The 21,145-nt window shown below is 36.5% G+C and overlaps 1 protein-coding gene across 8 annotated transcripts in view; it reads right to left on the bottom strand.

Annotated features, from left to right (window-relative positions):
- WAPL (WAPL cohesin release factor) overlaps positions 1-21,145 on the bottom strand; it is a 73,456-nt gene that overhangs the window by 28,096 nt on the left and 24,215 nt on the right. For 4 of the 8 annotated variants that reach the window (XM_081562952.1, XM_081562941.1, XM_081562963.1 and 1 more), the window contains 2 exons: positions 19,179-20,219; positions 17,089-17,207 (listed from right to left, as the gene is read on the bottom strand). In XM_081562952.1, coding sequence (XP_081419078.1) covers positions 17,089-17,207; positions 19,179-20,219 — 1,160 coding nt within the window. The remainder of the gene's footprint in view (positions 1-17,088; positions 17,208-19,178; positions 20,220-21,145) is intronic. The other 4 variants (XM_081562971.1, XM_081562934.1, XM_081562979.1 and 1 more) reach the window with 1 other exon arrangement.

The following is a 21,145-nucleotide window of genomic DNA, read 5'->3' as shown; positions in this document are numbered from 1 at the left end:
TTAGGGAGATGACTTATCCAATTTAGAAAAACAAAAACAGAAGCTGAAAATATCTTGAAATATGGCTAGGTAGAGAATATTCAACCCCCCCTTCATTTTCCTTTTAAGAATATTTAGCTGGACACATGCCTGCCCTGATTTTCCAACATCTCTTGCTACATGTGTGGGCATATGACCAGGTTCTAGTCAATGATACATGAACAGAAGTGCAATACACCTTCTGGATCCTGGCCTTCTAGGGATGCTGACTGCCTCCTCTTCCCATTCTTACTATTCGTATTCTTCAATACTCTAGAGATGGCAGAATACCACAACAGAGGAAGATGGGTCCCTGACAATATAGCAATTTGAAAACAGTCCGGAGATAAACAGCCAAGGACTGGTAAGCCAAAGAAAAATAAGCTAGCTACTGAAAACTAATTTGAGATTTCTTTTACATTAGCTGAATCAAATACTACCGAAATTAGGACTAAATAATGATAGGAATCTGATAAATACATAAAATTTTGCCAACACCAGACTTGTATACATGTATCCTACACACATATAATCTTAAAAAGAAACAATCTGAAGGATATAAAGAACATCTGCAAGAACAGAACACGGAAAAAACACAATCTAAAGTCGACTTTTCTTTTAAAAAAACTTAATATATATACTCTGAGGAAGATCTCTATGAACTTACATGGTGCAATTTCTAAGAAATACTACTAAACAAAAATTTTAAAAGAAAGCTCAGTGCAAAAGTACACATATACATGCTACCTTTTACTATATAAGAAAGGGGGGAAATATGAAAATTTATGCTTGTTTTTATACAAAGAAATAGAGAAAGGATAAAGCAGAGAACAATTAACAGTTCCTGACCAGGGGTGGGTGATAGGCTAGAACATTGCTCAACGAAGTGACCCTTCATTGAATTTACCTTTCTGTATAGTATTGACTTTTGGAAGCATGTTAATGTTGTGCATAGTCAGTCAAATAAATTAAATAAAAATGAAAGGGAGAAAAAAACCTAAAAGTGAAAGCAAACCAAAACAAACAAACCTAATCACCATTCAAATGAACAGCAAATACAACAAAGGGAAGACAGAAAGCCCAAGAGACAGGCAGACAGAACTAATCTGAGTAACTTATGAGCACAGTATTTGTCTTTACACCTGGAGACAGGGAATGTAGGGTAGGACAAGTGCAGGATTACAAATAAATCCTAAACACATTAGTAGAGTTATTTATTGTAGTGGAATGGACAAAGCAACTCTGTAACTATTTTAGACCTATTACAGGTTTAAGTAAAAGTGTTGATACTGTTGGGAGTCAAGACAGAAGGCAAGAGTAGGGACAGGCTAATATTGAAGTTAGTGTGAATTCATGATTTCTAGAACAGATATGTGCAGGAAATCTATATGCATATGTATACATATGCAGGAATCTATATGCATTTAGATGTGTATTTCATATCTCCATCTCCAAAAAGGGCCAAGAAATGAAGACCATGTCTATTGCCCTGATCTTGGTCTCTACTCATCACTAAAGGGAATAGAACTCCTCAGAGAATGGGCCTGATTCCAGGGCTGGAGCAGAGCAGATACTAGATGAAACTCAAACACTGTGTTAGCCAGAAAGAAAGAAAGGGCTCAAAGAATGATGGGGGTATGTCACAGTGACAGAAGAGCCACACTAGCCACATCATGACAAATGTACTTATAAAATAAATAATGAATTATGAACCATTTTTTTAAAAAAGGTAGTGATTCATGAGTCCATAATGATAGAAATAAAACAACCAAACGAATAAAAATAAGTAAATAAAACAAATGGGGAAAGGGGTGGGTTGATGTTTACAGCAGTGTTGAGAACTGACTAAATGATTATTTTGCAAGCAGCACAGTTAAACACTGAATCAGAAAGGCATCATCATGCATATTAAACCTAAGAGTATGAAAAACAAGGTAGCTGAACAGTCTCTTCAAAGACTGCATTTTAGTTACAAGAGGAAGAAAATAATTATACAGCAATTATTTAAGGGCCAACCCCTTTAACTGGGTGATTATAATTAACATCCATCCAGAGGTGGCACACTGAATAGAATACATCATCATTTACACAGTATTTCAGCCTAGAATGAATAACCTAAATCCAATCATGAGGAAACTTCAGATTAAACCGAAATGAGAAGCTATTTTTTAAAGGGAGGATCAGGGGAATGTCAATGTCATAAAAAACAGACTATAGAAATATTCCTGGTTAAAAGAGACTGAAGACACAGCTAAACAGCTAAATAAAATACCTCACCCTAGACTGGATCCTGTACCACAGAGGGGAAAATGCTACAAAGCACATTACCGTGTCAACTGACAAAACTGAAGCAATAGATCAGGTAAAAATACTGGAACAATGTTAAATTTACTAAAGATGATTACTATGATGTGGCCATTAACTAGAAAATACATACTGTATTTAGGAGTAAAGGGCTAATGATACATATGTACATACACAAACTCACCCTTAAATATTCAGAACAAATGAAAAAGCAAATATTAAGATAATCAGGGTAAGGAATGTTCATTGTACTATATTATTTTTGTGACTCTTCTGTAATTTTTAAATTATTTCCAAATATAAACTGTTTTAAAAATCATTTCCAAATAAAAATATTAAAAATTTTTAAAAATTCCCTCAGAAAACTTTTAAAATAGAAAAGGTATAAATCATCATTCATTTAATTTCCATGAAACAACTAAATCAAATTCAGACAAGAGTAAAAGAAAGAAATCAAACAGTAATAAAAAGAATAATTCAACTTTAATATAGGCGATCACTACAAAACGGGAAGGAATAAAGATATCCTTTATTTATGTTCTTAAATCAAATGTTAAACAATCCATCATAACAAATGAAAGTTCAACAGCAATACTTCTCAGTTGAAGCATAGAAAAAGATGAGAACATAACCTATACCTTGCCCAAATGTAGTAAGAGTCTTCTATTTTTAATGGTTTTTCCCTAAAAAACCAATGGGCCACTGACAATCTTCTTTGCCCTGGCTTCTAAGAAGCTCATAGTTGTATTTGTGGTAGGTCCCTAGGAAATCCATCAAGACCAAAGGGCTTGAATTTTGGCTTCAACTCATCTAATTTTTAGGGCTTCCCTGGTGGCTCAGACAGTAAAGAATCTGCCTGCAATACAGGAGACTTGGTTCAATCCCTGGGTTGGGAAGATCCCTGGAGAAGGGAATGGCTATCCACTCCAGTATTCTTGCCTGGAACATCCCACGGACAGAGGAGCCTGGAGGGTGCAGTCCATGGGGTCACAAAGAGTCGGACACAACTGAGTGACTAACATATCTATATTTTTTCTTAGCACAATTTCCTCCTGGTTATTTTTCAACCTGGTTCTACCAAATTCACCTCTGTACACTATAAAAACAGATCCAGAAACAATACAGATGACAGAATTAGGTGACAAAAGATATTGAAAATAACTGTAACCATATTCCATATAGGTAAAAAGGTAAGGGTAACAATTATGTTAAGTAGACAAGGAAGATATAAAATAGACCCAAACTAAACTTTCAACAATGAAAATTACTAATAATTGGGATTAATAGCTGACTAGGCAGAGGGTAGCTCAAACGGTAAAGAATCTGCCTGTAATGAGGGAGACCTGGGTTCAATCTCTGGGTTGGGAAGATCCCCTGGAGAAGGGCATGGCAACCCACTCCAGTATTCTTGCCTGCAGAATTCCATGGAGAAAGGAGCCTGGTGGGCTACAGTCCATGGATTCGCAAAGAGTGGGACATGACTTAGCAACTAACACACACACCCTGTTGAAGAACCTGAAAATGGTCAACAGAAAACTATCTAACCAAACGAAACCAAGACTGAAAAAATTAAAAAGATGGATAGAATGGCAGCACACACTGGGAAAAGTTTCAACAAGCCCAATAAATATATAAGAAGGTAAAAATTAACTCCCTTCACAGATAGCACCACTTTGCCCTGAACTTCTCAAATACCGTTTCATTTAAATTTCACCTAACTCCCCAGTTTCCCCAAAATCCTATAAAAACTTTTCTTTGGCAAGATGCTCCGTGGTGTCTCTGCTGTGCAGTATCCTTTACTGCAATAAATCAATAAGCCTGATTCTGTTAGACTACAGGCTATCTCTGCTGATTTTAGGCTGATTCAAAGTAAGACCAGTCCCCAGAAGGGGAAAAAGAGCCGAAGAATATTAGCTAAAATTTCCCCAAATTTGATGTTGACCAATTGTCAAATATAAAAAAGCAAATATTTAGTACTATACACATTCTTTGGCTTCCCTGAGAGCTCAGTTGGTAAAGAATCCACCTGCAATGCAGGAGAGCCCAGTTCGATTCCTGGGTCGGGCGGATCCCCTGGAGAAGGGATAGGCTACCCACTCCAGTCTTCTTGGGCTTCCCTGGTGGCTCAGCTGGTAAAGAAATCGCATGCAATGCAGGAGACCTGGGTTCGATCCCTGGGTTGGGAAGATCCCCTGAAGAAGGGATAGGCTACCCACTGCAGTATTCTGGCCTGGAAAATTTGGACGGTATACTCCATGGAGTCGCAAAGAGTTGGGACATGACTAAGCAACTTTCACTTCACTACACATTTTTTGCTAAAAGATACTTCCAAAAATCTTAGAAATAAACATTTATGAACACTTTCTGTAGCTCAGACACTAGGAACTTAATGCTGGGGAAAAAAAAATATATGGTCACCATCCTCAAAAAGCTCCCAGTATTATACATCTGATGCTAATTTATGGTCATCATTAGTATGAAGTCATAGGAGTATCAGTAAGTTCAGCAAAGAGTTTTCTAGATGTCAGAAGCCCAACAAACTCTAAATAAAATGTATTACAAATTGGAAAACCAAATTCCAGACTATAAACACCCTAAAACACATACTCTCTCTCTCTGTGTATGTTTAAGTGTCAAATGTATGTCAGAATTCCCATGCTCTTGATTAACTCGTGGGTACATTTTCTCAATTTGAACTTCATTTTCTGGGAAATAAGCTATAGTGAAATATTTTGAATTTTCGAATTTCAAAGGAACTTGAACTAAAGAAAACAAAAAGATTAATCGTACTTTTATGCCTTATTAAAATCCTTCCAGAATAAAATATTAAAGGAAAAAAACACCAGAATTAGATCACATAGAAAAAATAACTTACATTTTCCTACATCTTTATAGAATGTAGATCAATGATTTAAGTACCTGGTTTAATGTTTAAGTTAAATACTACCTATATAAAAGGAAGAGAGATATGCTTGCTTTGGAGTAAATATGAAATACTACGACCACTCAAAAGTTTCCATGGGGAAAAACATTCTATTAATACCTCACTTTCTAAGACATTTATCTTTCTCCTTTTCATACCCCCAATACCTAGCACTGTGAAATGGATATAGTTGTGTGCTGAATTAAAACAATGACAAAGAAAAGCAAACTGAAACTGACCCTCTTCCATACCCAGGTTCAACCAGAACACACTCAGCTTCAACAACTCTTTGACTCACCAACCTGGGAACAGTAGCTTTTTATTTTTATGCTCTGGCCAGCAACCCTCTCATCAGCAGACCAATGGCTAGAGTCTCTTTTTCAGGCTTCACATTCATCTATGTCTCAGGTTTCTAGTCCATGAGAATATAGTAAATCTCACACTGTTTTGATGACTGAATCCCGGGATGGTCAATGAATCCCCAGACACAGAACAAAGGTAACCAACAATGTGAAGAAAAATAAGCTGCTTCATCCGAGTTCTGTTAGAGAAGGATACTATAAATGAACATCTGTTCTTGAGTGACAGGTGTCCTTTAAAATCACTTCAACTTTAAGATTCTGGCTTTAAGTTGATTGACAACCTATATAAACTCATTTTATAAAACAACAACAAACAAAGAGTTTACAAAATTATAAAAACTACACTTTAAAACCACAGCTTTATGCAATTTTAACTTTCAAACACAGCTAAGTTTATTACCAAGCTGATAATCAAGTTTTAATTTACTTACCCAAAAACCTACTATCCTGTGTCATACTGAAAAACAGAAGGGAAGAAAAAAAATAAAGTCCAAAATGTTCCTTTGAGAGTCAAACAAAAGACACTACCAGATGGGCCCAGCATTAAAACCACAGGAAAACGATGAAAGTGAAGGTATAAATATTTGAGAACTGAAACTGAGACTGACAACTATGGTTAGTTTCATCAATGACCCAGCAATAATCTTAACTAGCAAAATAAGACAGCCAAAGCCTAAGGTAAAATATAAGCACTAAAGGTTAGTTAGGATGATTATACAGATAATCCCTTAGGGAGAGAGCCAATTGGCAACAGCTGAATGGAAAGGTATTGAAATAAAACAAAGAGCAGGTCAGGCAAAAGAAATGATCTAAGTTTCTCAGCACATATATGGCAACAACAAATAATGGAATTCAGGGAAACTGTAGCAAGTGATCAGAAATAAGACAGCACTGAAAAAAAATTTTTTTAATTACCAAATGATCAAATAAAACCATACACAGAAAGAACAGGTACTTAAAACCAGGTTTGTTTTAACCTAATCCCTCAAACCATGTCTTTACTTTTTCTGCCTTCCAAGTGACAACTTTTCTGAATAATCATTTATATTATGTTCTTACCAGAAATTTTCTTTACGTTCTTCATCTTTCTGACACATTTTTTCACCCAGCCAACCCTCAATTCTGTTATAAACAACCCTTCTTTACATTCCTGGTGAAGTTGGGGAAAATTCTCACTGCCAGCAAGCTTACAGAAAGTTAATGTTTTCTAACATGGGAAGATAGGTAGAGGAAAGGGGGACCCCTCAGCAAGTGGCACTAAAGTTGAGGAGATGGCCTATGTGGTCAGGAAACTGGCTATATACAAAAGGACAGTATTAAGGATACTGGGAACCAGATTCCTCAATACCGGAAAAGAGAAGTAAAGTGCAGAAAGCGGGAAGGCTAGAATAAAACATGGTGTTGAACTAGAATTGGAGGTATCTAATGTGAACTCATGTTTCTAAAAATACACAGATATGAAATAAATATGTGTCTGTGTAGTAGGTGCTAGGGGTGAGAGAGAGGAAGAAAATGCATATATTAACATGTTTCCTTGTTCTGCTGACTCAAAGTAGGCCTAGAAGCAATGACACCCCAGAAGAAATGACCATACCTTGGGACCAGATTTTATTTTTAAAGATCATTCTCCACTAAGAAAACAGGGGTCCCTGGACTGGGAATGTGTATCACAAGCCCTGAACATCTCAGTGTGCCATTAGTAAGGAAATGCAAAATGGTGGGTCATGTTAAAAGCCAGTCCGAAAAAAACACCCACAGGCCAAATCTAAGAAAACCTGAGTACTGAAATAATGATAGTACTACTATTATAGAGAGCGAAGTAAGTCAGAAAGAAAAACACCAATATGGTATATTAACACATACATATGGAATTTAGAAAGATGTTAACGATGACCCTGTATGTGAGACAGCAAAAGAGACACAGATGTAAAGAACAGACTGTTGGACTCTATGGGAGAAGGCGAGGGTGGGATGATTTGAGAGAACAGCATTGAAACATGTATTTTATCACATGTGAAATAGATTGTCAGTCCAGGTTTGATGCATGAGGGAGGGTGCTCAGGGCTGGTACACTGGGATGACCCTGAGAGATGGGATGAGGAGGGAGGTGGGAGGGAGGTTCAGGATGGGGAACACATGTACAACCATGGCTGATTCATGTGAATGTATGGCAAAACCACCACAATACTGTAAAGTAATTAGCCTCCAATTAAAATACAAAAAATACAAAATTAAAAAAAAAATAGCAGTAACAAATGACTGACTAAAACAGAAATCCATGTTCATACTGACATAAAGAAATTAATAAATAAATCAATATGTAATAATGAATACATAATGTATATATTATATAAGAATATATAAATACATATATTCTTTATATACATGAGCGAGAGGGGAAAAAATATCTACCTTATACTAGAAGGCCAGCTAATAACAACTATGGAAGGAATAATGCAATTAAGAGAAAAAAACACTCAACAACAGAGTAAAGATTGATTCATGAAAAACTCAAAGCTAAAGCTAGTGGGTAGGGTTTCTCTGGTGGCTCACTGGTAAAGAATCCGCCCACCAATTCAAGAGACACTTGTTTGATCCCTGACCCAGGAAGATACCACATGCTGTAGAGCAACTAGGCCCATGAGCCACAACTACTGAGCCTGTGCTCCGAGCCCAGGAGCCTCAACTATTGAAGCCCACGTGCCCTAGAGCCCATGCTCAGCAGTAAGAGAAACCACCGCAATGGCAAGCCTATGCACTGCAATGAAGAGCACCCCTGCTCACCCCAACTAGAAAAGAGCCCACACAGAAACGACCCAGTACAACCAAAAATAAACTAAATTTTTTAAAAAAACTAGTAGGTAAAAGCTTGATAAGGAGTTGAAGAACCTGACAGTCTTACTGACATTGTGTGCTACCTGGTATGATGCAGTAAAAACAGAGCATCTCTTCTGAGGTATTTCCACCAAATACACATAACCTAAATCTAACCACAAGAAAACATGAGATAAGCACAAATTGAGGGACATTCAACAAATAACTCTTGCCTGGAAAATCCCATGGACGGAGGAGCCTGGTAGGCTGCAGTCCATGGGGTCGCTCAGAGTCAGACAGACTGAGTGACTTCACTTTCACTTTTCACTTTCATGCATTGGAGAAGGAAATGGCAACCCACTCCACTGTTCTTGCCTGGAGAATCTGAGGGACGGGGGAGCCTGGTGGGCTACCATCTATGGGGTCGCACAGAGTCGGACACGACTGAAGCGACTCAGCAGCAGCAGCAGCAACAAATAACTGATCTTAACTCTTCAAAAATGTCAAAGCCATGGGAAGACTAGGAAAGACAGATATTCCAGACCGAAGAAGGATGGAGATTTGTGACAACTAAATACAACATGTGATTCAGGACTGGATCATGGGAGATTGGGGAGGGGTGGGATTTGTTCTGCTATAAAGGCCATTATTGAGACAACTGGGAAAACTGAACCGAATATGTGGATTACACTGAATTACTGTATCAGTGTTATTAACTACATGGTTTTGATGGGTATACTATAGCTATACAGTAAAATACTCTCATTTCTATAAAGTGTAAACTAAGGTATTGTGTTGGCCAACGCAATACCTGATGCTGGGAAAAAAATTGAAGGCAGGAGGAGAAGGGGACGACAGAGGATGAGATGGTTGAATGGCATCACCGACTCAATGGACATGAGTTTGAGCAAGCTCTGGGAGTTGGTGATGGACAGGGAAGCCGGGCATGCTGCAGTCCATGGTGTTGCAAAGAGTCAGACATGACTGAGCAACTGAACTGAACTGAACCCAGTATTTGGGAGTAATCAGCATTAAGTCTGCAACTTATTCTCAAGCCATATATGACAGGGGGGCCCATTTAGAACCCCATAGGACATTGAGCAGTGTCCAAGATATTTTTGGTTGAAAACAGGGGCATGGGGGTAGGGGAGGAATGGGACCAGCCATCTGTTGGACAGAGGCCAGAAATGTTGCTAAATATTCTCCAATGTACAGGGCTACCCTCCATAACAAAGATTTACTCAATCCATAACAGCCAAGAAAGCCTGATAGGTAAGGAGGAAAATTTGCCACTGCAAGACGTGGGTGACCTTTCTACCACTCAGAAATGAGGTCATTAGTGCCTTTAATCAGATTAGAGAAGACCCAGATACTCTCACTGACCTGTCATACCAGTGAATACCAGGGGGTATTCCTCTTATAATGGAGAAATGGAGCAACTGCCGAGAACACTTCCTACACCCACTACCTAATGACCCCCTCCTTTCCTTTTTCTCTGGAGATCTGAGGGGTAACCTACATAAAAACTCCTTGCAGAACTGAGCTTGTCTTTTTTACATCAAAAACATGAATCGTAATTTCTTATATATGAAACAAATCTATTCCTTCCACTCAATTTATAAATGCTTAAAACTTTGATCCCATTTATTTGCTCTATTCCTTCATACTCATTGAAACTCAATAGGTTAAATTTCAGTTTTTTCTGTTTCTCAATGGTTCTCTCCTTTTAAACAATTCAAGTAGTTCTTTAGCTGTCTTGAAGACAAATGGATGACCTATTTCTTATTAACACCTAAGGATATTATACTGCTTAGCTTCTTGTTGCTCTCTTGCTGACGTAAGCTTCTAAATTCTTTAGATATTTTCATACGGATACGTAATTTCCACGGGATCTAAAGCATTATTATTACTTTTCATTAAAGTACTATAATACTCAGGATCAAAGTCTCATTTTTCAAGCTTACTGATCCACCTGAACAGTAGTAATATCTAAGTGAAAAAAATTCTGACACAATTCCACTTAAAAAGGGTTTGGGGCAAACCTTTCAACAGGAGGTTAAAAATGAAATTAAAAGTTTACTGAAGCCTCTTTGGGGATTAAATCAGCACTACTGTTTTAAGGCAAGGCTTTACCTACATTACATCTTTCAAATGAGTTCAAGCTCATAGCTCTTTTGGTTTCATAAACTAATAATGATTTTCTTAATTTTCTTCTGACATTATCCATCAACAGTAAATAGGTCTTCTGCCTACTTGGTTGCATGACCTGATTTACTTTAGGCCGGCGAGATTCCTTCACAATCGGGTCAAGTACATGTACACTGCTGCCTCCTCCTAAGTCATGCTAGTAACAAAGAAATGAATCCAATATAAAGTTTAAAACTAAGTTAAAGAAATAAAAGTAAGTACAAATGATCTCGAATACTAAATTAAAATACACAAGATAAAAATTACTTCAAAACTTTCCAACACTACAGCAGAAACACTATAAAACAACTATACTCCAGTAAAAATTAACTTACAAAAAAAACCTTTTGAACACATTACTATCACTTCATCCTTAGAGAAATAATTTAAAGACAAAAGGAACCAGAAAGAAATCGTAAACTTCTTTCAGTGTATTTACTGTTCATAGTAATACTGGTATTATAATTTAAAAAGTAATGGGTGCTATAGAATAAAGCAAGAAAGCTAAGTACAAAATTCTGAAATGTTAAATCTGAAATGAAATTATCAATATGAACTCAGTTTATTTTCAACATATCTATCCAATGAACGAGTCTAGAAGAAATGAATACACACAGCACTTAGTTCTGGGTTTCTAAGTACTAATTCCCACAGAAAGAATTGATCTTTGGATGAATGAATGATTCCATGACTGAAAGTAAACTCTGGGTCATCATCTGTGCAGAAAGCGAAAAAAGTGCTCAAAGATGATGGGGCTCTATCGAAAGGATACAAGAAATACTTGAAATGGTTGTGTTGGCCAAACCTAATGGGGAACAGAATATTCACATGGCACCAAAGTAACACCCAGAAGCTTACTAATTAAATTATAAAAGGAACAATATACTTTTATTTTTGAGCATCCAGCGATCACAACTGGATAGTGGTGTAGGTAGTCATCTATCCAGCAGTTCAGTAGGCAGTCAAACAATATTAAGTAGAATAACCAGGTGTTACACAGCTTCCAATGTGATACAACATACACAATAATATTATTTTTGAGGTATTTTTGCCAAAACATGTTTAATCTCAGCCTAATCAAACATACAGACTTAATTCCAGTGTTCTATGACACTATACTATTTTAATACAGTGGGGTAATGACTTATATCATCAGGAAACAACCAGGTAAATTCTGAATGTGAAACACTCTACAAGACAGATATCCTGGGCTCTTAAAAAAAAAAAAAAAAATCACTGTCATGGGGAATTTTAAAAAATGAAGAGACTGCTCAAAATTAAAGAGACATAACAAGTAAATCAGCTCAGTTTGGGGGGAAAAACATATGTCTCATTTTAGAGACAGTTGAGAAAAACTGAATATGGACTGGACATCAGATTATATCAAAGAATTACTAATCATATAACCATGGTTAGCTATGAAGACTGTCCTTTTCTTGAGAAATGCATGGGATCTACAACTCCACAACTTACTTTCAAATGGACATGGTAAAATGTTATGTAATACACATATGCGCACGCATGCACACACACATACACACATGAAAAGAGGGAAGAGGAAGGTGACTTTGTGTGTAATTGTAACAACTGGAGGGGTCAATCTAGGTAGAGGAACATGGTATTTATCACATTGCTTTTTTCACATCTTGTGTAAATTTTAACCTTTTCATAATAAAAAGTTGAGGGAGGGGGAAATAAGGTAGAATATAAATCAGAAGTTTTCAAACTGTGGTCCATGGACCTCTAGGGATCCAGGAAACTTTCAGAGTGTCTACAAAGAAAAATCCATTTTCACAAAAATAATATGTTGTCTGCCCTTTTCACTGTGTTGATATTTGTAGGGATGGTGCAAAAGTAATGCTGGGTAAAGCTACTGATGTCTTAGCATGAATCAAGGTAGGGGCTCTGAACTGTATATAAGTAGTTATATTCTTCAGTGCTACATACTCCACAGTTAAAAAATAAAATGTCAGTTTCAAACTAACACACATTGCAAAGCAACTACACCCCAAAGAAAAGTAAACAATCAAAATAAAATGCCACTGTCACATAAGAAAAAAGCCCTTGATGAATCAGGTAAAATTACTGATTAAATTGTAACTCTTAAGTGCACTAATGATCTATGTGAGAAAAATCAGTGTACCTAAAACACTTCTGTTACATACAAAGTGTGGTTGTATCAAAGAAAAAACACTATTTACTGCTCAAGTTTCAAGCTGAACTAGCTACTTTTTTTCTGACCACCATTCTTCATTTGAAAGACTGACAAACTGCTTATATAGACCAGGGTGTTAGGCAGACATTTTCTCAAAAAAAATGAACAAAGTAGACCTGTCACTGCCAGTCATTTTCCCTGAGGTATTTTCTGCCAATGAAAAAAAATTTCAACTTTTAAGCAAAAACTAAAATTTTGGAGAACCTTTATCTACTATTTTGAACTTGACAGCTTTAGTCTGGCAGTGATATTTTTGATACTGTATAATACAGTGTGTTATCATATGAAAGCTGGGATAAACCAGTGTAATCAGTATTTTCCAAAAGACCAGTGTATGATGTTATAAAACACTCATGTGTAAAAGATTTATCAAAAGCAGGACAGACCAACAGATTTTAATGTAACAGTATGAAAAGTTCCCTGGCATGGTTTTAGATTCCAAGCTTCAATTAATCTTTAAGTACTCCTGCTTGTTGCGTTTTGATGTAGTATCAAAGCAGGATGTCCATGATTACCTGAAAAAGCTATTTAAAATACTGTTAGGCTAGAATTTCTTCATACTTTTCAACTAAAACAATATAATAAAAAGTACTGAATGTAGAGGATATGAGAATCTAGCTATCTTTTAAAAAAATTTTATTAAAGTACAGTTGATTTACAATGCTGTGTTATTTTCTGTTGTACAACCAAGTGACTCAGTTATATATATATATTCTTTTTCATTACGGTTTATCACAGGATACTGAATATAGTTCCCTGTGCTAAAGAGTAGAACCTTGTTGTTTATCCATCCTAAATAGACTAGTTTGCATCTGCTAATCCCAAAGAACCAGAGATCAAACTGCCAACATCTGTTAGATCTTAGAAAAAGCAAGGGAATTCCAGAAAAACATCTACTTCTGCCTCATTGACTATGCTAAAGCCTTTGTGTGAATCACAACAAACTGTGGAAAATCCTTAAAAGAGATGGGAATACCACACCACCTACCTGCCTCCTGAGAAGCCTGTATGCAGGTCAAGAAGCAACAGTTAGAACTGAACATGGAATAACGGACTGGTTCCAAACTGGGAAAGGAGTTATGTCAAGGCTGTATACTGTCACCCTACTTATTTAACTTACAATACAGAGTACATTTAATGCAAAATGCCGGGCTGGTTGAGTCACAAACTGGCAACAAGATTGCTGGGAGAAATATCAACAACCTCAGATATACAGAAGACACAACTCTAATCACAGAAAGCAAAGAGGAACTAAAGAGCCTCCTGATGAAGGTGAAAGAAAAGTGAAAAATCTGGCTTAAAACTCAACATTAAGAAAATGAAGATCATGGCATCCAGTCCCATCACTTCATGGCAAATAGATGGGGAAACAATGGAAACAGAGACAGACTTTATTTTCTTGGGGTCCAAAATTACTACAGATGGTGGCTGTAGCCATGAAACTAAAAGACGCTTACTCCTTGAAAGAAAAGCTGTGACAAACCTAGACAGCCTATTAAAAAGCAGAGACATTACTTTGGCAACAAAGGTCCGAATAATCCAAGCTATGTTTTTTCCAGTGTCATTGTATGGATGTGAGAGCTGGACCATTAAGAAGACTGAGGGGCAAAAATTGATGCTTCCGCATTTTAGTGCTGGAGAAGATTCTTGTGAGTCCCTCGGACAGCAAAGAGATCAAACCAATCAATATTAACAGAAATCAACCCTGAATATTCGTTGGAAGTATTGATGCTGAAGCTCCAATACTTCAGCCATCTGATGCAAAGAGCCAACTCAGTAGAAAAGACCCTGACGCTGAGAAAGACTGAGGGCAGGATTAGAAGGGGGTGAAAGAAAACAGATGGTTGAATGGCATCATGGATTCAATGGACATGAGTTGAGCAAACTTCAGGAGATAGTGAACAACGGAATCCTGGCATGCTGCAGCATGGGGTCACAAAAAGTCAGACACAACTTAGTGACTGAACAACAACAACAATCCTGAAGAATCTAGCTGTCTTTTAATAAGCCAAACTTTATAAAGAGATTTGCAAAAAATGTAAAACACTGCTACTCATCTATCTCACTTCTTGTTTTAAGAAAATAATTCTCATTAAAATGATATATTAATATGTAATGGATTATTATTAAGTGAATTATAACTATCTTTGATATACGTTTTCATTTCCAATTTGGTAAATACTGGTAAATATAACATATATAATCAAAAATCTATTTGGGATTCTCACTAAAATTTTTAAGACTGTAAAGTAGTCCTGAGACCAAAAAATGTGGTAAATTTCACACTAGAAATCAACACATGCCATACACAATTTTAGAAATCAAACTCTCACTAAGAATTAAGGACCACAGTCATTATACCACACTACCATAGCCCCTGGCTCCAGAGCAAGTTAGCTCCATTGAAATTAGCATTAAGCACCTTTTTTTTTCCATGCTGGGAGATGGGTACATGGGGGTACAAAAGTATAACACAATCACTATGAAAAGATTCCTAACTGGCTCTTCAGAGGTAAAAGAATTAAAAATAAAATGAGGCAGACAATACAGACATGCTCATTTTTTAGTTGCTTAAAAGTAGTTAAATCTACAGTAACAAAACTACATAACATTATATAAGCTATTTAAGTAAAGCAATTTTTAAATACAAAGGTAAAGTCAAGCAAATTATTCTCAATACCTATGCAGGACCATATTTAAAAGACTTATAAAATGCATAAGGATGAACTTACCCTTAACACTATATACAAAAATTAACTTAAAATCAATCAATGACCTAAATGTAAAACTTAAAACTATAAAACTTAGAAGAAAACAGGGGAAAAGGTACATGACATCCAATTTCACAATGATTCTTAAATATGACACCAAAAGTGTGGGTAACAAAAGAAAAAAAGATAAATTGAACTTCACTGATATTAAACCACACTATCAAGAAAGTAAAGAGACAACTCACAGTCTAGGAACATTTATGTGCAAATTATGTATCTAATGAGGCGTTAATATATAAAGAGCTCCTATAGCTCAACAAAAAAACCAAACAACTTAATTAAAAATTGGGCACTAAATAGACATTTCTCTAAAAAGGTGTACAGATGTCCAGTAAGTACATGAAAAGATGCTCAACATCATTAATTAGTAAAATATAAATCAAACCACAATGAGATACTATTTCCCATACATTAGGATAGCATTATCAGAAAACTCAGAAAATAACATGTTGGTGAGGATGTGGAAAAACTGGAAACCTTATGCACTACTAAGAATATAAAAATGGTGCAGTCAAGGTGGAAAAGTCTGGCAGTAAAACATAGACCTGGGCTTCCCTTGTGGTTCAGTGGTAAAGAATCTGCCTGCCAATGCCAGGAGGCACAAATTCAATACCTGGTCCATGAAGATCCCACATGCTGCGGGACAACTACTTGTGGTCCAGGTGCCACAACTACTGAGCCTATGTTCTAGAGCCCAGGAGCCACAAATGCTGAGCCCACATGACACACCTACTGAAGCCTGAACATTCCAGACCACGTGCTCCACAAGAAAAGCTGCTTCAGTGAGAAACGTGTACACTGCAACTAGGTAGTAGCCCCTGCTTGCCACAACCAAAGTTCACACAGCAATAAAGGACCCAGCACAGCCCGATAAAAAAAAAAAAAAAGACACAGACCTACCATATGTTCTAAAAATTCCACTCCTAAATATCCAAATCAATTGAAAGCAGGGACTCAAAACAGCCAAAAAGTTGAGAACCACCCAAGTGTCCATCTACAGGTGAGTAAATAAACAAAATGTGGTATACACATACACTGTAATATTATTCAGCCATAAAAAACAAACAACATCCTGATACATGATACATCCCTACAACAGGGATGGAACACCTTGACAACAAATGCTTAGTGAAATAAGCCAGACACAAATAGACAAACATTGTGTGACTCCTAGAATAGGGAAACTTATAGACAGAAAGAAAAATAGTATTTACCAGGGGTTGGGCAGGTCAAGGTGGAGTTACCGTTTAGTGGAGCTATTTGTTAATGGTTAATGTCACTGAATTGCATACTTGCATATAATAAAGAGTATGTTATGTATGTTTTACCACACTGCAAAACATCGTAACAATGCTTTTACAAAATGACTTCCATATAGCCTTTGAAAGACAAAATTATATTGCCTTGATGTTTGTTGGTAATTTTTAAATTAAAAATTAAGAGTTAAGCCGTCCAACGACAAATAATACAAATCACTGATAGGGCTTTACTTACCCGTTTGGGGCCACTAAAAATCTTTCTGGTATTTTCCTTTGATTTATCTCCTTGTTTATTTGGAGGCTTCTTCACACTTTCAGGCACACCAGGCAAGTCCTCTGTAAAATCCAAGTTTTCTGAAATGGTAATCAAAACTAGCTAGCTTTCTATTATTTCAAATTATCTACCAGACAACCTATGAGCATTATGGGGAGAAAGCAGCATACTGTGGGGAGGAAAAGATAAAAAACAACACATAGCTGACGAAATACTCCTATCATATTATTCTCACTCTCCCATACTCACTCCCTGCTTGTACCCTACTCTAGAAGAAAATCAGAAACTTAACTGCAGTGTATGTGCTCCAATTTTATCAGCAGAATCAATTCTTTTCCAGAATAATTTGTTCTTCAACATTCATATAACTGCTTGTTATCTATCAACATTAAAACTGGCAGTCTAGTTTAAAATACACACATGCACACACCAACAGGTGGTATGTACCTGTAACATTTTTTTAGAATTAAAGTACACTGAATCATGTTGGCCTTCAAGGAATGCCTGCTTAACATCTACAGAAGCCATATTTAAAAAAAAAAAAAGGATATAGCTATCCTTGGCAAAAGATACAGAATGATCTAGTACAATGTAGTTCAATGGTCTGTGGTGTTCTCACAAAACCAACCAAAGGATTAGATTAATTTCCAAATGGTTGTATTTTTTCCCTAGCCTAAATAAAATAAAAAGAGGAGGAAAAAAACAGGGAGACTTTTCTCTATCCTAACTCTTAAAACTGTTTGCTGTTTCAAACACTTCAAATCTACGTATGAAGACTTAAGATTCCAACTTTGAATACATCAATCAAATGGTCTCTAATTTTTAAACGTTATTTGGTATCAACTTGACGTTTCTGAAAGGGAGTCTAATGATTCAGGATAACTTGCTAACTAAGCTAACTACTAAGTAGGTTGTACCAGGACAGGGGTTCAGGTTTCAGTATTCAGTTACTAATCATCCTCCTGAGAAAGCAAATGTAAAGCTGTCTGCCCAGTCATAGCTCAAGTGACTAGCAAAGATGCACCAGACTTCATTTCTTCAGAAGGGATTCAAGACAACATGGCATGAATTCTGAAAATGGTCTTATTTTTTCCAGTGGGGAGTAAGGCAGGCTGCTAGGGGGTACTCCTGTATAATTCTAGTTTTGAAAATAAGAATGATTCTAATCTAGCAAAATTTTTAGGTCAACTGAAGCAAAATGGTAAGTAGTCTCAAGTATGACATACTCTATGAGAGAATCTGTACATAGAAACACTATGATAGCTCTAATTCACCATGATTCTTGTTCTATGACCCTAAAAGGACAAAAGCTTCAACAAGTAAACCAATATAAGAAAAATGTATTTGGTTAAATATAAATAAATATAAGCCCCTGTATCACAGAGGCTTTCACATACTCTTCCTCACTCAACAGTCAATTCACATAATGTTCTTGTCAAGTAGTGACTTATTCATAGCAAGGCTAACCTATTTCTTTTGTCTTTCAGTGGAGACTATCAACTCAAGTCATTACGAGTTCTACTATCTTAAGGGACAAATTAATTTCACTGATAAGAATGTAAAAACACTCAGCATCTTTCAATTTTATTAAGTTAACTTATAAGGGAGATCCTTAAGATTAACATTTAATCTTAACTTTATAAATTTAAGGTATTTCCCTCATTTCAACCATCTATTATCAATGCTATTCTAAATGACCAAAGTCTATCCTTCGTCTCCATTGGGTTTAGTTTTTCAAAGCTAAATCATCAAGATGTTTGGTATCTCTGTGTACACACAAACATACACAATTTTAAAATTCTCAAGTGCCAATGGCAGAATTAAAATACAAATATGAAAAGACTCCTCAATTTACAAATTGATTCCTTGTAAGGTGGAACTTTATTTACATTTAAAATGCTGTTATCTTTAGATAAGGTAATCTTTGGCACTAAATAGGTATTTCTGTTAAAATTAAATGCAGTAACAAGTTACAAGCTATCCAGGAGAAAACTAAGTAGCTGTTATTTAAGCCTGAAAAACACATTTACTTTTAATTTTTTAAGTCTTACCTGCATTATTAGTACTAGACTGACTGTCCTGGGAATTATCATTGCTTTCTGGAGGAGGCTGCAAGGAGGGTGATGGAGCTGTTTTAGTTCTTTTTTTGCTTGTCTTTCTTTCCACCTGACAGTCATCATCTTCATCATCTTCACTTTCACTGAGATCATCAAAGCCAAAATACTTAATTTTGTAGTTAGAACTGCCAGAACCTCCCTCATCACCTCCTGTCTCATCATGATCTTCAAAGCCAAAAAATTCAAGTTTAACATCCTTTTTAGATTTAGTATTACTAGGTCGAAATCTAGTAGTGGTCTTAGATGTTGCAATATCTGCTTTTTTTCTTAGCCGGCCAGCTTCTCCCAAATCTGCAGGAGTTGAAGCAGTGAACTCATCCATGCTGCGTTCCATAGTATCCTGTATAGTGACATTACAAACTGACAAGCAAGATGGATGTAAAACAGTATAATCTCTAGTCCGTCCAACCGTCCCTCTAAAACTGGTCCCACAACTTACACTGCCTTTCTTTGCCTGATTCAGGCCATCTTTACTTGATTCACTGTTTGCTTTGGCTAAGGCCTGACTGGTGCCGTCCATTAGCTTATCAAAATTCGATGCTCCTTGTGAGGATTTTGCTTTATTGGCCCTACAGTACGTCCTACAGTTGCTTGGCCTAAGAACACTTTGCATCATGTCTTCCTCAATGGCTTCATTTAGATTTTCCAACCGATTTTTAAAATCCTCATCCTTCATCTCCAAAAGAGGATCACTATCCAAATTTAAAATACAATCTTCAGATCTGCTATCTTCAAAATCATTATCCCATTCATATAAACCAGTTCTTACAGATCCCTTGATTGACGATGTTTCTGATGGCGATTCTGACCTTTTTCCAAGTTGGGAATTCCAAGTATCATTTTCCTTGATTTCATCAGCTTTGTATCCAGAAGCCACTGTAGTTTCTGCATTGTGTTTCTTAGTACTGTCTTCAGCATTTTTGTAAATATGGTGACTATTCTTTTCATGTTCTTCACTAAAGTTCTCCACTTTATCTATAAAAATGAAAAATAGGTCAAAGGATAAAAACATGAGTGGTATCAATGTAAAAGTTAATAAAAGGGACATTTGGTTAATTAATAGAAGTCATTTAATTTTGAAATAATTGCAGTAATTTTAAATTGTGGAAAAAATAAATGTTTATGTATCCGACAATTTATCCTTATACCTTTTCAGCATATAGCTCTCATGTCTTCTAGTGATCTCTCCCTAGGCATCCAAGTCCCTTAAAATTGTTAGCCTCAATTTAAGAGATTTCAGCAGTGTTGAACAATAGGATCAATTCAGAATGACATACACATAGTCAAACCTTCTCAGAGATACAATGGATTTTCAAACAAAAATGCTTAAACTAAAAATTATTTAGTAGAACCTAAACAATGTAACACAATTAATGAAGACATTCTGGCAGTGCCTATGTCTCTGGAGTAGAGTTGCCCATATGGCATGTCAGTTCTGTCTAGAAACCTGTTCCAGGGTCAGGTTTCTGTAGTCAACTCTGCTTTTCATTCCTTCTTCTAATTGTAAAAGCCATATAATTTCAATGCTTTTTTTTAAGCAGTGCCTCTGATGCCTAAGTTTCATGGCTACAGTGGTTATTTATCCATATCCTGCTGCATGCTCAGTCGCTTCAGTCGTATCCGACTCCTACCCTATGGACTGTAGCCTGTCAGGCTCCTCTGTCCATGGGATTCTTCAGGCAAGAATACTGCAGTGGACTGCCGGGCCCTCTTTCAGGTGAATCATCCCAACCCAGAGATCGAACCCAGGGCCTCCTGCATCTTCTGCACCACAGGCAGATTCTTTACCACTAAGCCACCAGGGAAGCCCTTATTTATCCATATCAGCCAGTGGTAAACCATGAATTGACTATTTATTTTATAGCTGGGGAATCCATTTTTGTTGTCTTTAATTTTGACAT

The sequence above is a fragment of the Giraffa tippelskirchi genome, chromosome 2 (assembly GCF_054371585.1).
Source record: "Giraffa tippelskirchi isolate mGirTip1 chromosome 2, T2T-mGirTip1v1.2.pri, whole genome shotgun sequence".
In the NCBI taxonomy this organism is placed as follows: domain Eukaryota; kingdom Metazoa; phylum Chordata; class Mammalia; order Artiodactyla; family Giraffidae; genus Giraffa; species Giraffa tippelskirchi.
This window is presented reverse-complemented; position numbering and strand designations above follow the sequence as displayed.